This window comes from Microcaecilia unicolor, chromosome 5 (assembly GCF_901765095.1).
Source record: "Microcaecilia unicolor chromosome 5, aMicUni1.1, whole genome shotgun sequence".
Classification (NCBI taxonomy): domain Eukaryota; kingdom Metazoa; phylum Chordata; class Amphibia; order Gymnophiona; family Siphonopidae; genus Microcaecilia; species Microcaecilia unicolor.
The window spans coordinates 19,663,433-19,689,258 of NC_044035.1; the positions used below are offsets into that span (position 1 = coordinate 19,663,433).

The 25,826-nt window shown below is 43.5% G+C and overlaps 1 protein-coding gene across 15 annotated transcripts in view; it reads right to left on the reverse strand.

Moving 5' to 3' along the window:
• TCF7L2 (transcription factor 7 like 2) overlaps positions 1 to 25,826 on the reverse strand; it is a 429,368-nt gene that overhangs the window by 22,279 nt on the left and 381,263 nt on the right. For 4 of the 15 annotated variants that reach the window (XM_030202715.1, XM_030202716.1, XM_030202713.1 and 1 more), the window contains exons 11-14: positions 22,613 to 22,732; positions 19,509 to 19,557; positions 18,897 to 18,947; positions 15,724 to 15,796 (exon numbers count right to left, since the gene is read on the reverse strand). In XM_030202715.1, the coding sequence (XP_030058575.1) occupies positions 15,724 to 15,796; positions 18,897 to 18,947; positions 19,509 to 19,557; positions 22,613 to 22,732 (293 nt within the window). Of the gene's footprint in view, positions 1 to 14,981; positions 15,055 to 15,723; positions 15,797 to 18,896; positions 18,948 to 19,508; positions 19,558 to 22,612; positions 22,733 to 25,826 lie in introns of all 15 variants that reach the window. The other 11 variants (XM_030202728.1, XM_030202727.1, XM_030202726.1 and 8 more) reach the window with 8 other exon arrangements.

A 25,826-nucleotide genomic window follows, 5' to 3' on the forward strand; every position in this document is an offset into this window, starting at 1 on the left:
AGGGGGTGGGGCGGGCATGGAAGGGGGCAGAGCGAGGGTGTGAAAGGGGCGGGGCATGTGTCCTCCTTTTTGGGGGGACAAAATATGGTAACCCTAGTGCATACGTCAAGGGCAGTTTTAGGACTGAAAATGGCTAAAATGCTCTGACCCGTGTATAAGTCAAAGCTGGATCCCATATTGCTCTCTCTTTCTCCCTCCTCTCCACCCCTGTGGCCAACATTGCTCCTCTTCTCTCCCTCTCACAGCTTCACAGATTTCAACAGTAGTCAGAACTTAAAACCAGAAGGAAACAGATTTCAGTATGTGAGGATCATATATTTATGGTGCTGACAAGATATACTCAATACTGGTTTATGCTAGCACTAGCCGTTGAGCCCTTAAAAACGGGCTAGTAAAGGAGGGGGGGGGGTTGAAAGGATAGGTCGCCGCCGCCCCTCCCCCCCCCTCGGAGTCCCCTCCGCCACCCCTCCCACCCGGGCCAGGTACCTGGCTTCACTATTCAAACCGCCGGAACGCAGCACACAGCTCATCTGAGCTGCCAACGGCCTTCCTTCTTCTCTGCGTGTGTTCCGCCCTTGTGTGACGTAACGTCGGCGAGGGCGGGACACAGGCAGGTAAGGAAGGCCAACGGCAGCTCAGATGAGCTGTGTGCTGCGTTCCGGCGGTTTGAATAGTGAAGCCAGGTACTCGAGCCGGGTGGAGGGTGGGTGGCGGCGACTCCGGGTGGGTGGGGGGAGCGGTAGCAGCAACCCTGGGGGGGGGGGGAGCGGTGGCGACGGAGGTTCCCTCACTCGCAGGTGCGCAGGTTCCCTTCTCTGTCACGTCCATTCATCACGTATTGATGCGGGGGCGGGACAGAGAGGGTCTCTACTGCGCATTTGCGAGTGAGTACGCCTCTTGCCATTTATATGTTTGATTATATAAGAACACTTCTGCACATAAATGGTCTTTTAGAATATGCTCACAGACTGTGGAAATCTGGCACCTAAATCTGGCAAATCTGCTATAGAACTGTCTCCTACGTATTTTGCCTGTCTGGTCCTAGACAATAACCAGTAAGTTACAAAGGCAGGGTCACATGGAAACGTCTGCATGTGGTTGGGGCCAAATAGCTAAAACAGTCACTGAATAATAGGTTATGGAGTTTCAATGGCAAAAGCGTCGAACCCTGCAATTGCACGAGGCTCATCAAACAGTCTAGCAACTTAAGGGTCAAAATAAACATGCTGTATTAATCTTCAGCAAGTGTATCGAGTGGCCTAGTGGTTAGGGTGGTGGACTTTGGTCCTTGGGAACTGAGTTCGATTCCCGGCACAGGCAGCTCCTTGTGACTCTGGGCAAGTCACTTAACCCCTCCATTGCCCCATGTAAGCCGCATTGAGCCTGCCATGAGTGGGAAAGCGCGGGGTACAAATGTAACAAAAATAAAATAGATACTATTGGAGATTCTACATGGAATGTTGCTATTCCACTAGCAACATTCCATGTAGAAGGCTGCGCAGGCTTCTGTTTCTGTGAGTCTGACGTCCTGCACGTATGTGCAGGACGTCAGACTCACAGAAGCAGAAGCCTGCGCGGCCACATTGGTGATCTGTAAGGGCCGACTTCTACATGGAATGTTGCTAGTGGAATAGCAACATTCCATGTAGAATCTCAAATAGTAGCAACAGTGGAGGAGTGGCCTAGTGGTTAGGGTGGTGGACTTTGGTCCTGAGGAACTGAGTTTGATTCCCACTTCAGGCACAGGCAGCTCCTTGTGACTCTGGGCAAGTCACTTAACCCTCCATTGCCCCATGTAAGCCGCATTGAGCCTGCCATGAGTGGGAAAGCGCAGGGTACAAATGTAACAAAAAAAAAACTCAAAAACATAATGCTGCCGAGCAAAGACCACCAAGGCATTTTTATTTTTTAAGCTGCTGTTCGTAGGAATCTGCCATCCAGGGTCAAAATGGTTTTGGGAGGAACTGAAACTGGCAAGCAATCTTATGACCATTACACTACCAAAACAGAGTGAGAGGAAGCATTATGGATTTATCCTGTATGTTTAAAAAGCCACGAGAGACAAAACTACACTGAAACCTCACAATAACTCGGACATATTAAAAAGCTGGGAGGGTGGCAAGTCTGGGAAAACATGGTTGTGTGTGTGGGTTTTTTTTTTTTTTTTTTTAACTTTACAAAACTATTGTTTCAATACAGAAAACTTAATTCACAAAGCTGAACAAAAATGTTAAGCTCAGGGTCGCAGAAGTTAAAGGAAAAAAAATCTGCTGTTGTGTCTCCTCAACAAATTCAGGAAGTTTTGTCTAGAGTGAGAAATTCATTTTACATAGTAACATAGTAGATGACGGCAGAAAAAGACCTGCACAGTCCATCCAGTCTGCCCAACAAGACAACTCATGTGTGCTACATTTTGTGTATACCCTACTTTGATTTGTACCTGTGCTCTTCAGGGCACAGACCGTATAAGTCTGCCCAGCACTATCCCCATCTCCCAACCACCAGCCCCACCTCCCAACCACCGGCACTGGCAGACCGTATAAGTCGGGCCAGCACTATCCCTGCCTCCCAACCACCAGCCCCGCCTCCCAACCACCGGCTCTGGCACAGACCTTATAAGTCTGCCCAGCACTATCCCCGCCTCCCAACCACCAGCTCTAGCACAGACCGTACAAGTCTGCCCAGCACTATCCCCGCCTCCCAACCACCAGCCCCGCTTTGGATCCTGTCATTCTTTTCTAAAATCAATGACTGAGGATCTGGCCCTATTTCCATATGAGCGAACATATCTGTTTTCACAAGGGCTGTTTCCAGAGGTTTAAAACAAAAACAAAAAAAACTATTGTGAGACCGTTGTTTAAAGGTTATTCCCCAAAATTCACCTATTTCTTTTTGCCCTTTTAGTGAAATACTTAAGAAATTGCCTTATGACCAATTACAAGATTTTGTGAATGGGAATGAACTTTTCGACAAATGTCAGTTTGAATTTCATCCTTAACAAAATAGAGACTTTGTAACTCTCTATGTTGAGGCATGATTAGAACAGGTGTGATAAAGGGTCTTGATATTTTTTGGTTATATTGGATATTTCAGAAGCATTTGACTCCATTAAATGAGATTTTAATAAGAAGATTGGAAGCCTTTGGTTTATCTGGTACTGTGCTAGCCTGGTTTGCTTCAAAATTTGGATTCATGGGAATTTCCAGTGGTGAATGGTTTGCAGAGCTGTTATTGGTTTAATACCTCTTAGGGTACCAAAAAGATCAGCTCTTTTCTGAAATGTGTACTATTTTTCGTGCCCTCTCTGCAAACTGCTTGCTTGCTTCGGTCTTCAATTTAGAATTTATGCAGATATTCAATTTTGTTTTCTCATTTCCAAATATTTTATTAATTTCCAAGAATACAAATAACAGGAAAACAATGATGGAAAAATATAGGAAGCAAGAAACACAACAGGTGGGAAAGGAAAAAGAGAAGCTGCCGATTATGTTGAAGGGCAGTATTGAAGTTGTGTGTTGCGTTAATAAAAATGTTATAAATCGATGAAGCTGTGTGCCCAGCTAATACCAGTGTCTGGGCGTTGGCAAATAAAGAAGGCAGCCGAGATGACCATGATGCCAGCTCAACAGATGCCTTCACACTATGAGTAAGTTGCATCCATTGAAAGAACATAGTAGGAGGTAGAGAAAATTTGGATACCACCTCAGAAAAGGACCAAAAACTATTATCAGCATTAACAATATCAGACAGATAGAAGACTCCCTTATCTATCCACTCTTTCCAAAAGAACGGAGCCTTATTTATTAAGATATGCGGATTGTACCAAAGTGACCGATGTGATGACTTACTGAAAGGTATTGCTTGAAATTTGTCGAGGTCCAATAGACATTTGACCGTGGAGACTATAATCTGATCAACTCTATGTGATGGAAATGAAGAAGCAGGAAGAAGAAGCGGTAAAGTGAGAGGAGCTACCATGGCCTCCTCCAATTGCAGCCACATGGGCTTGTATTCAGAAGCGCGGAAGAACCATCTGCACCCCTGCTGTGAAATGTAAGATTTATGATAAGTGAGGAAGTCGGGTAATAAAACTCCGCCTTCAATTTTGTTTTCTCAATTAAAAAGGAGAAATTATGTTTGCACCTGATAATTTTCTTTCCTTTAATCATAACAGACCAGTCCAGACTAATGAGTTGTATCCATCCAACAGGGGAAGGAGACAGCGAAAATTGCTGCCCCTTAAGGGTATCATGCAGAATGGAATGCTCAGTATTTCCAACAGCCGAGCAATGGTGATCTCAACTGCTACAAACAAGAAAAGAGGAAACAGAACCCACTGGGAAGCCAAGAACACCCAGATGGTAGGAGTTCTGGGGCTCTTGTGCAACCAAGGGCCAGCCGTACCACCCATCGAGTGAGGCGAGGCACTACTCAGTCTTCCCACCTGTCGTGCTGATGTACCCCTGAAACAGGAGAAGCAGCTCGCCTGTGAAGCACAATCGAGAGCCGTATAGAGCTGGCATAGCAATGTGACATGGAGAGCAAAGGGAAATTACTACTACTTAACATTTCTAGAGCGCTACTAGGGTTACGCAGCGCTGTACAGTTTAACAAAGAAGGACAGTCCCTGCTCGAAGGAGCTTACAATCTAAAGGACGAAATGTCAAGTTGGGGCAGTCAAGATTTCCTGAATAGAGGTGTAGTGGTTAGGTGCTCCTATGAAGGGTACCCCGCTTCCAGGAGCCCTACATGAACTCAGTCACATAAGTGGGGGAGGCGAGCCTTAAAAGAAGCAATAAGGAAGAAACCCAAGAAAAAGCAGAAAGGGAGGGCTGGACTGGTCTGGTATGACTAAAGGAAAGAAAATTTGGTATGATAAAAGGAAAGAAAATTATCAGGTAAGAACATAATTTTTCCTTCCTTGTCATCAATACCAGACCAGTCCAGACTAATGGGATGTAGGCAAAGCAGTCACAGCAGTAGGGCATGAAAAAAAAAAATCAATACTCCAATAGGACAAACGAAACATCCACAAAGATGCCAAACATCATACTAGATAGGAACCACATCAGGTGGAGATGTCCAGCGGTACACGACAATGGGAAGAAATCAGAGTCCATGAAAAAGAAAAAGGCAGAGGCACCAGGAAGGGAGCCAGTGTCCGAGACCCCGAATAGCTTGAGGAAGGGAGCCTAGGGAGGCTCTGAAGGCCCAGAATAAAAATACGGAACCCCAACAGTCGACCCAAGGGAAAGAAGCCATGGAGTCCCAAACTCCGACTGCAAGGAACGCGCCAGAGAACAAAAAGAGGCGCACAGGCATCACTGCAGTCACCAGCCGCTGAAGAAAGTCACAGAAGAGAGGAAGCAACATACCACTCTCCAAGATGACGCCATAATGAACCCCCGCCGCAGAAAAGACATGGAGCATCAAGACAGAACTGAAAATAAAAGGAACATCTTACCTCACAAGCGTATACAGTCAAGAAGTGTGCCACAACTCACATCATAAGCAGAAAGAAATATACATACTTTCCCAGAAGCAGCAAATAACAATCCTGCACCAAACCACATCCAAGCCTGATGAGTCTCAAAGGCCCCTGGCAAGGGAAGGGACCTAGTACCACTAGGTATCAACCTAGCTGGCAGATGAGGGACCCAGCACCACTGGGTGTCATCTTAAATGAACCCAAATTCGTGTTCCAGTACACCCCTTGCTCAACCGTCACCTAGCCAAGCTGGGGCAGGAGCTAGCCAGCAATCACCAAGAGGAGCTGCACATCCGTCCACCATCTGCTAGGAGACAGAGAAAATACTGAGCATTCCTGGCTGCATGATACCATTCATTTATTTGCTACATTGGTACCCCACATTTTCCCACCTATTTGCAGGCTCAATGTGGCTTACATTATGTTACAAAAGATATAGTTATGAACAGAATAAGAGGTTTGTTCAAATTAACATATTACTATGTAAGAAATAAGGAAGATATGTCAGTAGAATAATTTACATAACACATAATACAAAAGTAATAATAAATGATGACCAATAATGATAATATGGCTAATATAATCAATTCAGAGGGATCAGTAGGTGGTTGATTTAGATATAGAATAATCAAGTTCTTAAGGAGGATTCTTATTGTAAGTTTCTCCGAACAAGTGCGTTTTCAATAATTTCCTGAAGTCTGTCAAGTTACGTGTTATTTTTATAGTGTTCGGTAGTTTATTCCATGCGTTTGTGCAGAGGTATGTGAAGGTAGATGGATGTAGTGATTTGTATTTGAGTCCTCTACAATTAGGGTAGTGAAGGTTTAGGAAGGTACGTGATGAGCTGTTGATGTTTCGTGCCGGTAAGTCAATTAGGTCTGACATGAATGACGGAGCTTCTCCATAGATGATTTTGTGGGTTCATGTGCAAACTTTGAAAGCAATACGATCTTTTAGTGGAAGCCAATGCAATTTTTCTCTGAGGGGTTTGGCGCTCTCATACTTCGCCTTACCGAATATGAGTCTAGCTGCGGTATTTTGTGAAGTCTGAAGTTTCTTAACAGTTTTTTCTTTGCATCCTGCGAAAATGGAGTTACAATAATCCAGGTGGCTCAGTACTAATGATTGCACCAGCGTACGAAATACTTCCCTTGGGGCAAAAGTAATTGGAACTATTTTCTCTGTCACCTTCCGCTGGTGGATGGACATAACCCATTAGTCTGGACTGGTCTGGTATTGATGACAAGGAAAAAACTGTTAGGAAGCTATTGAATTTTTTTAAAAACTTTGCTTGAGATCAACTAATTCATAGATGAAAGCAAATTGTTTACATTTAAATATGGCAAAAACTAAGGTGTTAATGGTTTTCATTCAAAAGACATGACCCTTCAGTCTTTGATCAATAGAGCTTGCATTCCTCATGCAAGAAATTCAGTACTTTGGTATATTGTTGGATTCTTCTCTGTCTGTGAGATTTCACCTTCGCAAAGTTTTACAGAATTTTTTCATAATTAAGGTTAGACAATTAAGTGATTATCACCAGTTAACTTTAGAACTGCAGATCAGGATTTAATTACTTTACACCGATTATTGTAATGGACTGTTTCTTGGTATTCTAGTACAAACGTTAAAGGCTTTATAAGTTGCACAAAATGCATGTTTTTTATTTAATTGTAAGTTGTTCTAAATTTGATTACTTCTATGGAATGGTCAAATATAAAATTTTACCTCTAATATTTAAAGTTTTAAATAATAACATTCCAGTGAATACTGCAGCTAACTTACATATCTAAATGTTATTTTGAAACATTTTAGGCATTTTTTATCATTTAATGTTTACTTTAGGTTTTTTTTATCATTTATGTACTTTTATATTATCTTACATGCTGCCACGAATGGTAAATTGTACAGCCTATAATTTTTGAAATAAATAAATTGGGGGGCCTCTATTTTCTCCACTGAAGCAACAGGACAGTTGATAAGAGTGGAGAACCCTGCCCAGAAAAAGGAGAATACAAGTCAAACATTGCACAGTTGTGCTAATTCAGGCCGATGATCAGAAGCAAACGCGGAAGCTAGAGGCTATTTAGTGCCATACTAGCGCCCGCGTTTGCTACCGTCCCATGATTAGGGCCCCTGAGCATGTGAAATGTGCTCACGGGCTCTGACCACAAGTAGCATGCAAATACATGCTAAACAGGCATTTTATTATTCCTCCCCAATGATCAGTAGGCAGTGCGCCAAACATTGGCACACAGCCCGTGGCAAACCCTACTCCAGCTCGGAGGTGGTGTTAAGGTTTGCAGAATATTGGGGAGGAACGTTGAGCCCTGCCCAGCATACATTTGCATGCTAGCAGGGCCCCCATCCTCCCCCAATGGAAACCCCTTCCTGCAGGAGCCCCCCCATCCCATGCCAGTGACCCCTCCAGTCCCCAGAGCCCCCCTGACACAAGTTCACAGGGGGACTGGAATGGTGGTGAAGCCCCACCCCAGCGCAGGATGCAATGGGCAGTACACCGCCATTTTCAAGGTGGCGTGGGAAGAGGAGGGAGTGTACTACTCCCTCCTCTGCCTCTTAGGTACAGGGGTGGGGACGGGGACCACTAGGTTGGGGGGGGGGGGAGCTTGTGTTCACGCACCAGGGCTTTTTTTTTATTGGGGTGTGGGGGGGATCTCTAGCTCCCCGTGAACTTGTGTCAGGGAGGGAGTCGGGGGGACTGGAGGTCCACCGGACCTCCAACCTCCATGTCACTGGCTTGGGGTGAGGGTGTGCGGGGCACTAGACCACCAGGGCCTTGCAATGCAGTGGGCTCTGCGGATCCCAGACCTCCAGCCCCTGTATTTGACAGCCCATTCCTGTCAAACGAGTGTGGGAGGATTGTCAATCCTCCCGCACTTTTACCCTATGATCAAAGATAATAGCATGCTTAAATTTGCATGCTATTATCTCTGATCATAGGGGCAGTAAAGCCTTGCGCTGTCCAAGCGCTATTTTTAGAGCACTGTTTGGAACAGCACAGGGCTTTTGATCATCTGCACCTCAGAATGAAAAATTTTGGATGCCAAGGCAAAAAATATAGCAGAGAATCAACCTAGCAAAGCCAGAATCTATGTATGCTTTCCTAGGTCTCCTTTCAGAGCAACCTGAGTGAAGATTTCAGAGAATAACCTCTAACCCTTTCCCCCAGACTCAGTTGTGCAGTTGAACTCTGAATTGGTGTCAACAGAATGGTATGAAGAACAGAAGGGCATGGCATGCAGGGCTTCGCTTCGTGACACTCTGCTAGGCTACGTACTTATGACATGATACACAAGACAAGGGTGTGAAAATGAGAGAAAAGCATGTGAAAGTGACAGTACTACGTACGTACAAACACTTACAGAGAGGGAGAGGGAGGGTTGGGCTGATACAAATACCTACCATCATCATATTCCAAATTCAAAGACTGCTTGTATCAGAATAAAGAAACAACAGATTTAACCACACGGAGATCATTAGGGGGCAAGAAAGCATGGTAATAGATCATTTGTTTTCCTCCACCAAGAAGCACTACTTGGATCACTTGCCAGAGAACAAAGCAAACCTGCAGGTGAACCGGGGAATATTCTAATCTGGTACCTTCGGTCGTTTCAGTTTTGGCCTTGCAGTTTCAGCAAGTGCGCCAGGTCCAAGAGTTCATCACTGGCATCTCTGGGCAGAAACTGGCATTACAACTGAACCCACTTCCCCTTGCCCTCCCCTTCCTCCCCCCCCCCCAAAGTGAGCACTCAAAAGCAAGTAAGAACACACAGTGCCTGAAAGGGAGTCAACAGACCCGCAGCAAACTATGGTTCTTAAAGGCATTCCACACTCCTGCCCTGATGACAGATAGGCCATTTGGCATTTTACCTTGTGCTTAATGATTATTTTTTTTTTAAGTTCATAAGGGTGCCTGGTGCCTACGTTTCTGCACATATACCAAATCTGAAAATACATATTTGCTCACGAATTTAAGAGCTGAAGAACTAACCATCAACTCCTGACTCTCGCCGTGTGTACTATTGACTAGCAACAGCCGCATCATTCTGCATTTCAATTAAAAATTTAATTTTCCACAACCAGTGATATTAGTAACAAAACAAAAGCAGCCTAAGCCCTTAGGAATAGCTGCATTCTTGAATTCTTGCTCAATTCACTTCAAATGTAAATACGCCAGATGCAGAATTAGTAGATACAATGTCTTGCTTCATTTGTAATGGATTGCCTGTTAAAATATTGCCTAATATACGCTACTGCTGACATTGCTCATGAACTTTGAATGAGCTGTGTCAAAATTGCCGTGTGGCAGCTGCTAGCGCAGCTTTAGTAAATAGGGGGGTAAATTTATTCCATTTATTTATTTGTTACATTTGTATCCCACATTTTCCCACCTATTTGTAGGCTCAATGTGGCTTACATAGTACCGGAGAGGGCGTTTGCAGACTCCGGTGTGAACAAATACAATGTGATGTTGTGGTATGATAAAGTTCATGTGGCACAACCACATTAGGGCATCGTCTAACGGAGGATTTGTGTACTATCTACCCTTCCGGAAAGCACTGAAAACCCATCTGTTCAAGCAAGCCTACCCAAACGACCCAATTTAATCCTTTGACCCATTTACTCTCGTCCACTCTCTCATTACCTCTCGCCTTGACTACTGCAACCTACTCCTCACTGGCCTCCCACTTAGCAATCTATCCCCCCTTCAGTCTGTTCAGAACCCTGCTGCACGTCTTATCTTCCACCTCGACCGATATACTCATATCACCCCTCTCCTCAAGTCACTTCATTGGCTTCCGATCAGGTACCGCTTCAGATACAGTTCAAGCTTCTCCTACTAACCTACAAATGTACTCGATCTGCAGCCCCTCCTTACCTCTCTACCCTCATTTCCCCTTATGTTCCTACCCGTAACCTCCGCTCTCAAGACAAATCCCTCCTTTCAGTACCCTCCTCCAACACTGCCAACTCCAGGCTCCGCCCTTTCTGCCACGCCTCACCCCATGCCTGGAACAAACTCCCTGAGCCCATACGCCAGGCCCCCTCCCTGCCCATCTCCAAGTCCCTGCTCAAAGTCCACCTCTTCAATGTCGCTTTCGGCACCTAACCACTACACCTCTACTCAGGAAATTTAGACTGCCCCAACTTAACATTTCGTCCTTTAGATTGTAAGCTCCTTTGAGCAGGGGCCGTCCTTCTTTGTTAATTTGTACAGCGCTGCGTAACCCTAGTAGCGCTCTAGAAATGTTAAGTAGTAGTAGTAATTTACCCAATATATATCCAGGTGACGACAATGACCCAGACTACATCTCCCACCAAATCTCCCTATGCTTATCACTTGTCCCATCCCCTCTACCCCACCTCCAATGCTCAAATACCCCTTACTCATACCTCTCCTTCTCCCCTCACCCTTGCCCATCTCTACCCACCTATCTCTTTTATTATTTTGCTATAAATATCTTACATTGTCTCTATCAATACTCTGTAATCCTTATTATTATGTAAGCCGCATTGAACCTGCTTTGAGTGGGAAAGCGCGGGGTACAAATGTAACAATAAATAAATGCCCATTACGTTCTTTAGTTTTGTTGTGTTGCAGAGATCAGGCATTTATGTTGGATTGTCCAGGTATGCCTTTTTAAACAGGTTGGTTTTCAGTGTTTTCCGGAAGTTTAGGTGGTCGTATGTAGATTTCAAGGTTTTTGGTAATGCGTTCCACAGTTGTGTGCTTACGTAGGAAAAACTGGATGATTAACACTGCCCCTTGCAGAAGTAGTAAGAAAGGGACCTGCCTGGCAAAGACAGCCATAATGTTAAGAGCTGCGGTGGATGTGTAAAGCAAACTTCACAGTGTCCCAATAATGCAGTAAATAAGCAAAGCGTTACTGATCCTAAAATTAAACTCGTATCAATGAAGCAATTTCTCACCTAGCTGATGAGATTCTAGTATGCTGATGTGTGATTTCATAGGAACAAGAGAACTGCTAGCTCTGAAACTATTTCTTTCAGGAGCAATGTCTCCACGTGGGTTAGTTTTGCACATTCCATAACAGTAATAAACCTCACTCCTAAGCCAGGCATTTAGAGTATGATATTAGACTCTCAAATTTACGGTTAATGCTTGCCATAGTACTTGCATCGTGCCAAAGAGGTCTTCCTTCTAGTGTTTGTAGAATGTAATATGTACAGGGAACCCTAACAAAGTGTGCTTGGAAATATTTTTTTTAATCAACCCTTTGACATTCAATATGATGGGGAGCATAGGCGCCGACTCCGTGGGTGCTCGAGCACCCCCAATACTTCACCCACCAGAAGTTCATTCCCTCCCTCCCTCCGAGTTCCAGGGTCATCATCCCTCCCTTCCTTCGAGTTCCAGGCCCTTCCCTCCTAAAATTTAAAAGTCATCTTGACTTACCTCGTTGGGGTTATGGCGGCTGGCACCAGCGGTAAAAAGCGTGCAGGCTCGGCCCTAAGTTCAGTTTTCCCTTCTCTTTCTCTCAGCTCTGGTCCCGCCCTCATTTCCTGTTTCCACAAGGGCGGAACCAGAGCTGAGAGAGAGAGAAGGGAAAACTGAACTAAGGGCTGAGCCTGCACGCTTTTTACCACTGGTGCCGGCCGCCGTAACCCCGACGAGGTAAGTCAAGACGAGTTTTAAAATTAGGAGGGAGGGGCCTGGAACTCGAAGGGAGGGAGGGGGGGATGACCCTGAAACTCGGAGGGGGGGACCTGTGGAACTCGGAGGGAGGGAGAGGGGGGACCCTGGAACTGGGAGGGAGGGGGGAGGGAAAGGAGAGAGAGAAGGGAGGGAGGGGGGCCCGGAACTGCGAGGGACTGGACCTGGGAGGGGGCCTGGAACTCAGAGGAAAGTGGAGGGGGATGAGGGAGGGGGGATGGGAGGGGGAGGGGGGAATGCACCACCTGTAAAAAAAAAAAAAATGTCAGCACCCCCAATCATTTTGAAAAGTTGGCTCCTATGATGGGGAGTATTTCTGTATTTTTTGTCACATTTTTTCTTTGTCTCTGATTGCATTGCTTGGTATTTGAATTTCTCTCCCACCACACAGCTCACAGAATAAAATCACTTAGCATTGACACCTCTTATCAGGACTTGTGCTCTTGTGTTTTTCTCCTTTACCACTATGTCTGGTTTCCTAGCATTGAGCTTCTTATCCGTTGGAATGGGAATGACCCAAGGTGATCACAGCTTCTTTTTTCCATAATTCTACAGATCATTATCCCTGTGCTTCTTCAGTACAGCGATGATGTAGTATTTCTCTATTTCTAGTGGATGGGTTGTGCATATCATTGTGGCTTTCTTCTTCTGGGAGGAATAGAAAAACTATTTGGAAAAGCGTCACCAAACGTTTTTGTTATTTAGAGCACATTTTTGAACCCTCATGTGGGAGGGAAAATGGGTTTGAAATACATTTAGGAAACCCCTCCCCCTCCCACCAAATTGCCTCCTTTAAAGGTTCAGGCCATCACACTACTCCTTTTATATTGCTATTAAAAAACGTGTAGCAACCCCCCCCCCCCCAAAAAAAAAACCAAAAAAAAAAAACCAGGTATTGTGAGGTCAAAAAGCGTAATGTAACAATGTACAAAAACCTTAACAGAGAGTTCAAGAAGGATCAAGCACAAACCAGTGACAAAGGAGCTTTAACAATGCTTGATGACATCACAATGGGCTCTAGCATCACCGAGGTTTGAACCGAAACAGTTGAATAAACAGTATAAAATGGGACTAGATTACTCCGTTTGTATACTTCTTAAAATTTCAGAACTCTACAAGTGCAGAAACACTCCAGGAATTGTAAAGAAAATAATTCTGGTAAAGTGTACCAGGGCATGGCCAGCTGCTAGAAGCCTACACTAATACAGCTGAACGTCACTGGAGTGAAATGACAACGAAAAATGTCACCGTATGGTTTCAGTGTTCTGAATGTAAATTAAAGTTAAATGAAAATAGAGAGATGTCATAGGTATCATGGTGTTTGGTTTCCCTATAGCCAGTCACTATAATGACGCAACACTGTACCGCGGCAGAACCTGGGTATCAAGGAATGAACATGCCCATCATTGTTTACACATAAAACAGAACCACAGAAAATTCAGCATCACCATCATTTATCGAGGGGGCAAAATCCAGCTGAGGAACCTGTACCACCAAAATACTTTCTGTATCTGCAATGAAACCAGCAACCTGTTCAACGGGTACGCTACCGGTATGCTGACACGCATGCCTTCCAGTCCCCGTCTTAAAAGAGAGGCACTCAAATATGCAGGTTAGAAACACACTTTCGGCAAAATGGCTTTCAAAGGGTCCCTTCTCCCAATGAGACTGGCACAACTAGGTAAAGAAACCTGCTGAAGATTACAGATTCAGACGTTGAGGATATATGAACCTGTGTACCAAGCGCTCTCGATTTGAAATTCAACATGTATCTCCTTCCTATGCTGCCCGGTGCCTTCATTTGCGCAGTAATCAGACATTATGCAACAAGAGAGGAGGGTTTCAAACACAGAGCCCGACTTGGCCATGTTTCGCCAAATGGCTGCTTCAGGGGCTACAATAAGTAGTTTTTTTTCCCCTCTCAAACACTCGTGTTGCTGCTATAGCAGCCATCTGGTGAAACGTGGCCAAGTTGGGATCTGTGTTCAAAATAATCCACTCTTCTTGCATAATATAGGTGCTTTTATCATTATTTTGGAATGCTGCAGTCTTTTCGTGGTCTGCTAACCATTTTTGATTCGGCATAAAGAATGCTAATATGCATATTCCTAATGTTCGAATGCCTAAAAAAGTGTGGCCATACGTGTTTCATGAACAGATGAACCGAGGCCGAAGTGACATCTCTCCGATGACACAAGATGAAATTTTTGTGCTGCCTGTGACACAGATAAGCTGAACCTGTATACAAGTAATATTCTTTGGACCCCAGAGAGGCAGGGGGAGGTGGTGGTGGGGTGGAGGGGTGGGGGGGGGGGGGGGGGGGTTCATGGTTTGCACGATCTGGGCTTAAAGAAGAACTTCCTTTGATTAAGTTTGTCCCTTTTTTCCCCCTGTTCTGAAGATGTAACTGATCCCATCAGGTGACATTTCACCAGACCACGCTAGTAACAGGAATTATAAAAATGGAAACTCACTCTCCATCCTGACATTCAGGGTGTGGAATACCTTTAAAAAACTCACAACTTGCATGGATGCCAGTATCGCCCCTCACTTTTAGTCAGACCCAGATTTAGTGTATATTCCTTAAAAGGTTCCCTTCTTGCATCACAACGGGATTGGAGGGGAGAAGGGGGCTGAGGGTGAGGGAGAAAATTACATATCATTAGCAAGAAAAATAAGAGATACAGATCATTAGCAATTAATGCTGGTAAGATTTTAGCATTTACACAAGAAGCATCACATATAGGATAGAGCGTGTCCATCATTTCCCCCAAAGGCTTAGTGGTAGTGGTATACCTGCAAGGTTTGCACCATAAATTCTGTCGATCAAGACCGAACAATGCCCGACACTTCTTTGGAGTATTTGCATCTGTTAGCATAAAGTAAACACACACACAACACACACACACAAAAAAAATAAAAAAATACACAACAAAAAATGGTGGATAGTACTCATTGGAACATAAAACCATAGCTACAGCTACTTAAAAAAAAAATGGAGTGGTTTTAATTGGTAATCAATTCCCCCCCTCCCCGCCCCCACCTCAGAAATCCAACAGCACGGCCGAACACTTCTAAAACCAGGGTACAAGATGCATACAAATGTGTACACACGCACACACACACACACACGCACGCTCACAAAATTCCCAGAGTGCCAGTTTCTGCACGGCTTCAGATCTGGTATGTGTGCCACATGCTCAATGCTGCAATAGAAAGAGGATTTAGGCACCGTTTAAGAGTATTCCTCAGGGAAGCCAAACAGATCACGTGGTCGAGACCTTTTGCTTCTATTAAATTTGGCTGCATGATAAATAGAACGTTGCACCCCCCCCAACCCCCCCCCCCCCCTCTTTTACTGGAAGAACGAGGCTCCTGAGGAAATACCCCCCCTGCCAATCCTCCATCACCAATCCCCTCTGGTCTGGACCACAACAAAGAGCCAAGAGGCACCAGGTGAGAAAAGAAAGGGAAGAGAGAGGACCAAATATACCAAAGCTGCAACCAGCCATAGCAAGTCCAGGACGACTATACACACCTGCAGGGGCCGCACCAGTTATTCTGCTGATCAAGGCCAAAGCGCGCTCGGCATTTCTTAGGAGCGCTCAGGTCTGAACAAGTTCGAGAGAGAGAGAGAAGCGAGCAGACAGAGGAAGGGGGGGGAAAAAAGCAGAAATAAAAAAAAATAATAAAGAAAGAAAGGAATAAAATCAATGCACTTGTTACTAATCACAAAGTACGGACTCATTTTAAGTTAAAAAAAAAAAAGAAAAGAAAAGAAAAAGCACAATTTATTCATCTTGCATCTCAAGTGAGCTGTTGCAATTAAAGCTGCAGTATCCCCTTCTAAAAGGACTGTGGGTGTATAAATAAGCATGCACATTTACATGCTTTCAGAGGGACACTAAAGCCTCCAATCATCCTCTCTTCTGGGTTTCCAAATGAATTCGGTCACAGACTTTGTGCATCAAAACGCTAAAAAATTCAAAGCTGCAGCAATGCAAGTATGACCACACAGTACATTTAGGGTTTCGTTTTCTTGCCACGATGGTCTTTCTCTAGTGATTTTCTATTACCTGTACTTGCAAATCTCAGTTCTTTGTTTTATCATCAGTTATTACAGTGTTTAAAAAAAAAAAAAAATCTGTTGCATGCACATGAAAACGCTATCGGGGTGACCCTTGTCCAGGGCTCTGAAGACAACCAACTCTTGCTTACTCGCCTTTCCAAACCCGTGCTCAAGGCAAGCTGTTTTTCAGCTACAGTACCGTCCGCAGCTGATTGTGCTGTATTGATGCTTTTCCATGCAGTGCAAGGCCTGCACAGGGTTCTGCTGAAAAATTCACGTGAATACCTGTGAGGTGGTAAGAATTTTCAAATACGCATTTTACTTGGGTAAATACCTGTTTACCCGTGTCAATGTTTTCAAAAACAGTCCCTCCCTCTCATGGTACAGGTAACAACATGAAAATAAAAAAGGTGGGAATATGAACCAGGCTATCCAAAAACTGGACCCAAAAATGAAATGTAATAAATATTAAAATAAACATGTTTAATCATTTTCAAATTAAAGATAATAAAACAATTTCACATTAAAAGTGACTCGACACAACGTTGTGTTTCGGCCAGATGGCCTACATCAGGAGTCTTATAACTGAGATCAACAGTGAAGTAAGATCATAAATTGATGTTATGAAGAAATGTCAAATCACAAATGAAAGATCTGCAGACAAGGACTTAAAAGTGGTCTTGAAAAAGACCGTTTTGTAAATAGTCCGTCTGTCACTGCACTCTGCAGAAACACTTTAATCGCTTTTCTGCACAGTGCAGTGACAGACGGATTATTTACAAAACGTTCTTTTTCAAGACCACTTTTAAGTCCTTGTCTGCAGATTTTTCATTTGTAATTTGACATTTCTTCATAACATCAATTTATGATCTTACTTCACTGTTGATCTCAGTTATAAGACTCCTGATGTACGCCATCTGGCCGAAACACAACGTTGTGTCGAGTCACTTTTAATGTGAAATTGTTTTTATTATCTTTAGTTAGAAAATGATTAAACATGTTTATTTTAATATGGGTCCAGTTTTTGGATAGCCTGGTTCACATTCCCACCTTTTTTATTTTCATTTTACGCTCCGTGGGATCTATTCAGTTCTCCACGTACGTGGATTCTCTTTAGATTTTAGCAGGTAAGAACATTAAATAAATGTCCTTTTACCAGGGTTCGTTCAGGAGAGGGAAAGTGCATGAAATCCAAGTATGCTGTACATGGATACATTCCTCTACAGGCCGGATTTTTCAAAGAGGAATTACACAGGGAGTTTTCCTCTGAAAATTAACTTGCAGCATCCCCCCCCACCCCGCCCTGTACAGTTTGAAAATTTCCTCCTAAATGACTTATTCCTCCTTCATGACAAAAGAAATGTCAGATTTACAAAAATGAAGTGTGTGCTAGGTTTTTTTTTTTTTTTTTTACCTTTATAGTTGTACCGGTTTTGAAAAACTTGCATGCCATTGCTGCAGCTTTAAAGTTAACAATATATTTAAAATACCAGCTTCATAATTTGATATATTTTCGCTGGAAATGCTGCATCCTGCAGGGGGCCTGATATAACTCAAAGATTTCAGAGGGAGTCTTTAGACCAGCCCACAGCCTTCCCACCTTCCTGCCCCAGTGCACTGTGGTGCCATGCACTGCAAATCCCATAATGCACTGAGAGATGGCCAAAACAAGGCTGCCATCACCTCCCTGTAACTGCAGCATTCTGAGGTTCCTGGAGGCAACATGTCCTTCAGACAGCGTAATATATAGGTAAGTAGAATTGTTATTTTAATTTAAAAAAATTAAAAGAGGGACTAGGGCCTGAAAAGACTGATATTAAAAATGAAAAGAAAAGCTAAGTAAAAACAAATAAATGAAAAATAAAATACGTTAGATATGGCACATGCTTCGGGGGGGGGAATCTGCTCCCTCATACTCCAATCTAAATAAAATTAGAAAGAGCGTGCTTACTCTGCTGGGATAATGCAGCTTTGGAAACACTCAGCTTTAATGTTTCATATTAAAGAGAAAAGTGGGGGGGGGGGGTGTATGAGAGAGAGCAGGACACATATACATATATAAATATATGCATATGTGCATGTATAATTATATAGTATTTAGGGGCAGGAGTGAATACAAATAGAGAGAAATAAGTAGTCTGCAGAGTATGGGTATTAGTATCAGCCAGGGGTGGGGAAAAATATATTTTAGCAGGATGCTGCAGGCACTGATTCAGGCAAGCTAACAGCAAGTCAAAATGCTAAGCAGAAAAGCAAAGCAAAAACAAACTTATGCATGCAGTGATAAGGATACTTGAGTGGGTGAAATGAAAAAAAAAAAAGGTAAGTTGCAATTAGATTAAGGAGGTTTACTATGGATATTCTTATACACTGTAGCAGTCATTTTGAAAGAAATACTGCATATTCAATTAGTAAATCTTTCATTTTACACTTATTTTAAAATATAACAGTTAGTTATTTATGAGAAAGAATATTAAACAAGACAATAGATTCAAATAATGTATGAATGGAACACCTACAATGCTTAATACAAGGGTTTATATTGTTAAAACTAACAGCATACAAAACAGTTACAAACAAGAAAATAATAATAATAATTCCCCCCAAACAACTGTTGGAATGACTCAGAATGACATTAGCACCTGTAATCGGAGGAAGTGTGAGGCAGGGATTTAGGTAACACTCGCTGTGTTCTGAAAAAAAAGAACAAATTACACAAGCCTTCAAAAAAAAAAAAAAAAAAAAAAGGATTATTCCGGACATCTTCACTGGTACATGAGATTGCTTATGCAGTATTTTAAATTTCATTAAGAGTCAACAAACCTCCTTAATTTAACATGAAGGGTTGGGGGGGAAAGGAGGAAAAAGCCAATAACCCCCGTAAGACATGCACCAGAACCCAAAGGGAGAGTCACAAAATTAGCGAGCAAACATATGCACATCTCACACACATTTTCATACACATGCGCACGCAATGGCACACAGCTCTCAGAACGGCACGTGTTAATGGTGTCATGCTGGCTGTTAATGGCTTTGCGGGTTTAATGCACGGATGACTACGGGGGGGGGGGGGGGGGGGGGGAGGGGGACCCTTTTTCCATGCAATAAGTTACTGAACGTCGCCAAGTAATACGTAAAGATACAGCAAAGCTAAGTGGAGAATCATGTGATAAGCAAGGCCATGGGGAAGGCCCAGCCATTAACAATCTTAACCCAAAACTAGAGGCTACAGTCTACCCGAGGTTTTCACTTACCATTAGTCTCACCCGGCTGCTTGTCTCTTTTCCTCTTCTTCTTCTTTCCCTGTACAAAACATGAGAAAAGCAACAAAAATTAAGCAAGGAAAACACTGCATAAATAAAACCCCTAACCACAGAATGATAGTACTGGCCAGCTGACTTAATGGAGCTTCACAGCAGAGAACCAGGCAGAAGGACCAGCACTGGAGGCTACCTCAGATCTTTGACTATGAAGCTTGTGGATGGGGCAGGAGAAACCTTGAATTCCCCTCTGGGACGAGTGCTCTTATTCCCACCTAGAAAGAAATGGGTGGTGCATAATGGGGAGGGACAGTCAACTGAAGTGGGATCTCAAAAACACATGCACCCCAACACCCTTGGTTCATTTTCATGTTGGCCCCATGAAAAAAGTCTATCAATGACCATGACCAGTGGCTATCAGGAAGCCTGCTATGCATGCACTATGATGAGAAATAAAAGAGGGTTTCAAAAGTCCAAACGCAGGTGATCATAGATACTGCTGCTACAAAAGAATCTGCCACCACCGTCTCAGAAAACCATGGAAAAAAAAAAGAGAAAAAAAATATATGTAATTTTTCTCCCCAGTTTTCCTGTATCTAGTTTATATTTATTCTACGCGCTCTCATTGGTATTTCTTAAACCCATGCATAGACTAAAGGGAATTAAATGAGTGCCTTTCTCTTCTGTATGGTCATGCGAGCGCACATGGTAGGCGGCTGCCTCATTAATGTCTTCAAGCATCTGAGCACCACATGTACGGAAGGAAACCCCAAATTCAGAAAGAGAACAAGCAAAGTGGTTTAGGAAAAATGTCTTCACAGCAGTCTTTACCCTTAATTTACAGGGCTTACTATTTTACTGCAACATATATATATATATCCATTGCCCCATGTAAGCCGCATTGAGCCTGCCATGAGTGGGAAAGCGCGGGGTACAAATGTAACAAAAATAAAATAGATACCATTGGAGATTCTACATGGAATGTTGCTATTATTGGAGATTCTACATGGAATGTTGCTACTATTGGAGATTCTACATGGAATGTTGCTATTCCACTAGCAACATTCCATGTAGAAGGCTGCGCAGGCTTCTGTTTCTGTGAGTCTGACGTGCAGGACGTCAGACTCACAGAAGCAGAAGCCTGCGCGGCCACACTGGTGATCTGCAAGGGCCGACTTCTACATGGAATGTTGCTAGTGGAATAGCAACAATCGATGTAGAATCTCAAATAGTAGCAACAGCGGAGGAGGAGTGGCCTAGTGGTTAGGGTGGTGGACTTTGGTCCTGAGGAAATGAGTTCGATTCCCACTTCAGGCACAGGCAGCTCCTTGTGACTCTGGGCAAGTCACTTAACCCTCCATTGCCCCATGTAAGCCGTATTGAGCCTGCCATGAGTGGGAAAGCGCAGGGTACAAATGTAACAAAAATAAAATAGATACTATTGGAGATTCTACATGGAATGTTGCTATTCCATTAGCAACATTCCATTTAGAAGGCTGCGCAGGCTTCTGTTTCTGTGAGTCTGACATCCTGCACATACGTGCAGGACGTCAGACTCACAGAAGCAGAAGCCTGCGCGGCCACATTGGTGATCTGCAAGGGCCGACTTCTACATGGAATGTCGCTAGTGGAATAGCAACATTCCAGGTAGAATCTCAAATAGTAACAACAGTGGAGGAGTGGCCTAGTGGTTAGGGTGGTGGACTTTGGTCCTGAGGAACTGAGTTCGATTCCCACTTCAGGCACAGGCAGCTCCTTGTGACTCAGGGCAAGTCACTTAACCCTCCATTTAAAACTGCATTTCCAGATCTCCTGCCTTCAAGGGAATTTACATGGAGACCTACTATCTAATGAGTTTGAACCTGGACCTGTGATTTTTTTAAGCAACATCAAATAAGTATTACAATTCCTGGTTTAATGGATTACCTTCAAACTAAGAAAAGGTGGAAACATACAAACATTTTTTTCGGTCACATAATATAAATGAGACTGTGCAAAGTGGAGTAACTTATTTTTCCTTGCATAGGAATGATGTGTTTGATTTTTTTTCTCTAAAAAAGTCTTGATAAGATTTTCATCCTTTTATATCAAGCTGCACTGGCTTCCCATGAACAAATTTTGTTTAAATTTTCTTTTTTTAATATTACATGACATGGCTCTTCTCTATTTAAATGACCATTTTATTTTAACTATCCCTTCCAGATCTCTTAGGCTTAATAATTTGCTTTCTTTCCCTTCTTTGAAGGGTACAAAAAGATTTAAATTCTTTGAGAATTCATTTTTTGTGCCAGGCTGCAAAACTTGCAAAGGAAATCTTCAGAATTCTATTAACCGCCATCCATTATAAGGATTTTAGGCATAAGATCCAAACACATTTATTTCAGAAGCCCTTTAATAACATTGCATTTGATTTATGTGTGTCCGTACACAAGATGTAAAGAAATATTAGTATTGTTATTCTTATAATTATGGTACTGTTAACTCGATCTCGAACCCTAGCGTAAATTGTATTTTGGCCAATTCCTGGATCTTCCCAGTCTTTAATTGTTATCTGCATAGAACTGAAAAGTCACAGCGGATTAAAAGATAGATAGATATGTAATGTAATGATAAATTCATCTTTCCTGGGCCTCTGGCTTCACCACTCTTACCAGTCCTGTCCACCAGAGAAGAGGCCTGATACTCCACTTTGCACTGAAATCACACACCAGTATAACAAGGCATGGTTTTGCTTTTTTTTTTTTGGGGGGGGGGGGGGGGCAAGGGAGAATCTATGAAATTGCTTATAAAACAGAGGGGGGGAGCAGCACCATTTACTGAAGCCCAGCTTCACTCTGCACTGCCCACCCCACCCCACATTAGGACTCCCCTTGCACATTATAGGGACAGGCTATTCCGCTTCTGAAGGGAGTCAAGACTGTGCTTGCAATATGGATAAAATGCCCAATTGAAATTAGGGGGTGGGGAGGGAAGGAGGAATCCAGGGTGTGAACAAAATCCCAATCACGGCAAAAGGTAATGCCTATGTTGTAGTGCCATGTGGTTACAATATCAGCAGATGGTCAACAGTGCAGACTAGGGAGAAAATATCCACCTACATAGCCACCTACATAGTTATCCCTTGCGGACCAGCCTGGATAAAGCTGCATATGGAGTTGTCGTTCCTTTCTTGCAAGTTCATAGTACTTTGCTTGTTCTTCTCTGGATAACGCATGCCACTGAAAAGACACAGGGAGGAAACAAAAGGAGAAGGTTTCTGTTGAGTGGCCCACCTCTCAACATTTGTTGTCAGGCTGAACTGGAAAAAAAGAAATAGCATACATACACACATACACAAGACCTGGATGATGCCAACAAACTGAAAAGGAGTAAGATGACCTGCACCTTGAGTACTGTGTGCAATTCTGGTTGCTGCATCTCAAAAAAGATACACAGGGATTAGAAAAGGTACAACGAAGGGCGACCAGAATGATTAAGGGGATGGGACTCCTCTCATAAGAAGGAAGACTAGAGATTAAGGCTCTTCCGGTTGGAGAAGAGATAGCTGAGGGCAGGGGGGGGGGGGGGGTATATAATAGATGTCTACAAAATCCTGAGTGGAGCAGAACTGGTAAATGGGAATCGATTGTTTACTCTTTCAAAAAGTACAAAGACCGGGGGACACTCCATGAAGTTACATAGTAATACTTTTAAAACAAATCGGAGAAAATATTTTTTTTTTCCACTCAACACATAGTTAAGCTCTGGCACTTGCTGCCAGAAGATGTGGCAGAATCAGTTAGCATGGCTAGATTTAATAAAGGTTTGGACGAATTCTTGAAGGCGATGTCTATAACCCATTAAGGGAAACCAAGGAAAAGTCATGGGCAAATGTAACATGGAATTCTTCTACACACCGGGATTCTGCCAGTTGGCCACTGATAGAAGCAGGACACAGGGTAAGATGGACCTTTGGTCTGACCCAGTATGGGTTATGCTTTTAAGAAATAGAAATGGCAATTTTGAGTTTTATGAAAACAAAAATATCTGCTACTTTAACTACTGACGTTAAACCTGTTAATACACTGCTCCCTAGGCTGCTAGGACAAGATTATATTCAGCACAGATACTCACTTCAGCTCTGAGCTACAGGCATTGTACTGAACAAATTAATGAAGAAAGCCCAAAATTTAACTTTTTTTTTTTGTTGTTGTTGAATTTAACTTAGCAGTGAATAATCACATGCCTGGACTCTGGAACGAGGTTTATTTCTAAATAAACTGAAATGAGGTTACTCTTAAAAAGAAGGTTTTAAAGTGCACTAGGCTGAACATTTGGACTTCCCCCGTTTTATATATATACTAGTAAAAAAGGCCCGTTTCCGAGACCAATGAAACTGGCGCTAGCATGGTTTTCATCATAGTGTGTATGTTTGAGAGAGAGAGTGTGTGTGTGAGAGTGACTGTGTTAGAGAGAGAGACAGAGTGAATGTGCGAGTGTGTGTGTGTGACACAGAGTGAGGCTGTCTGTGTGAGAGTGTGTGTGTGAGAATGAGAGTGTGTGTGTGTGAGAAAGAATGACAGTGTGCGGCACGGACCCCCCCTCCATCTCCCGCCCTCCTTCCCCCTCCCCCTTGTGTTCCCTTCCCCCTCCCCCTTGTCTTCCCTCCCCCCTCCAGGGTCCAGGGACCCTCCCACTGCCATGTTCAAGCTGGCTGACTCCCACCCACGTTCAGGCAGGCTGGCTGGTTGTCTGTCTGGCTCCGACGTTCAGGTTGCCTGCCTGCCTGCCTCCCTCCTTGCTTCCAACGTTTAGGCTGGCTCGTTCGCTACCTCGCTCCCACATTCAGGCTGCTTTTCTCCCTCGCTTCGTCCGGAGTCTCAGGGCTCCGCCCTCGACGTCATCGCGTTGTGACGCGAGGGCCGGGCCTTCGCGATTCGATTGACATCACGTTTGTAGCTTAGGAATGGGTTGGGTAGATCGGTTCCTTAATTTTCATTTGCTGGTAGCGATGCGATTCGTCAGCGCTCCGCCCTCGACGTCATCACGTTTGATGCGATGGCGGGGCAAACCCTCATGGGCGAATTTCGATCTACACCACCACAGATTTAGAATGTTGGGAGTTGTGGAGGCTTCATTAGAACGTTGGAGGTGCGTTTTATATACAGAGATGGGGCGTGGCTAAGGGCGGGTCTATGACTGAGGGTGAGTGGTGGTGAGATCCTATAGCGATAGGGCATGGTTGAGGGCGAGTGTATGAGTGAGGGTGAGTGGTGCTGAGTGAGCTTCAGGTGCTGAGTGAGCTTCAGAACGTTGGAGGTGGGAATTATTTATATAGATTTTTTTTAACACTCAAAGGGCTCTATTTATCAATCCACAACATGTTAACACTTATTTACTGCAGAAACCATTTACAATGGGGTTTATTCGTTTAATAACATGTATCAAATGCTGAGACACCTAAATTAGTACTAAAATCATAGGGTATTTTTATGGTTACAAGCACAAAGTGAATTCAAAAGTAAACTCAAGACTTGAGGGTGCAGTAAGATAGCTGAACACTGCGGAAAGTGATAATCATATCATTCCGAACCAACTGTCACATGTGGAATCGGGAAGTAATGTCTTTCACTGCTACAGATTTGAATCACAGATGCACTTTGATTTTGCGTCTTCCCAAATTACTATCAGGCAACCAAAATGTCAGATTCAGCAAACCGCTGATCATCATTCAACCTAATGAACTCTAAAAGAGATTTCAAAACTGTACGTTTGCATCCATGGGTTAATTTCATTTTTTAGTTTAACTTTTGCGCTAGATCCCCTGCCATTTCCCCCATCAAGTCTGTGACAAACCGCATCACTCTGTATCCAATAATCAATGGCACAACTACGCAGTCTCAGCAAAAGCTCTGAAGGGTATCGGAGATAAGTGAGCTCAGTGAGACCAGGTAATACTAATAAAAACTCTTTTTGCTCATAAGTACATAAGTAATGCCACACTGGGAAAAGAACAAGGGTCCATCGAGCCCAGCATCCTGTCCACGACAGCGGCCAATCCAGGCCAAGGGCACCTGGCAGGCTTCCCAGAAGTACAAACATTCTATACATGTTATTCCTGGAATTGTGAATTTTTCCCAAGTCCATTTAGTAGTGGTTTATGGACTTGTCCTTTAGGAAACCGTCTAACCCCTTTTTAAACTCTGCCAAGCTAACCGCCTTCACCACGTTCTCCGGCAACGAATTCCAGAGTTTAATTACGCGTTGGGTGAAGAAAAAGTTTCTCCGATTTGTTTTAAATTTACTATACTGTAGTTTCATCGCATGCCCCCT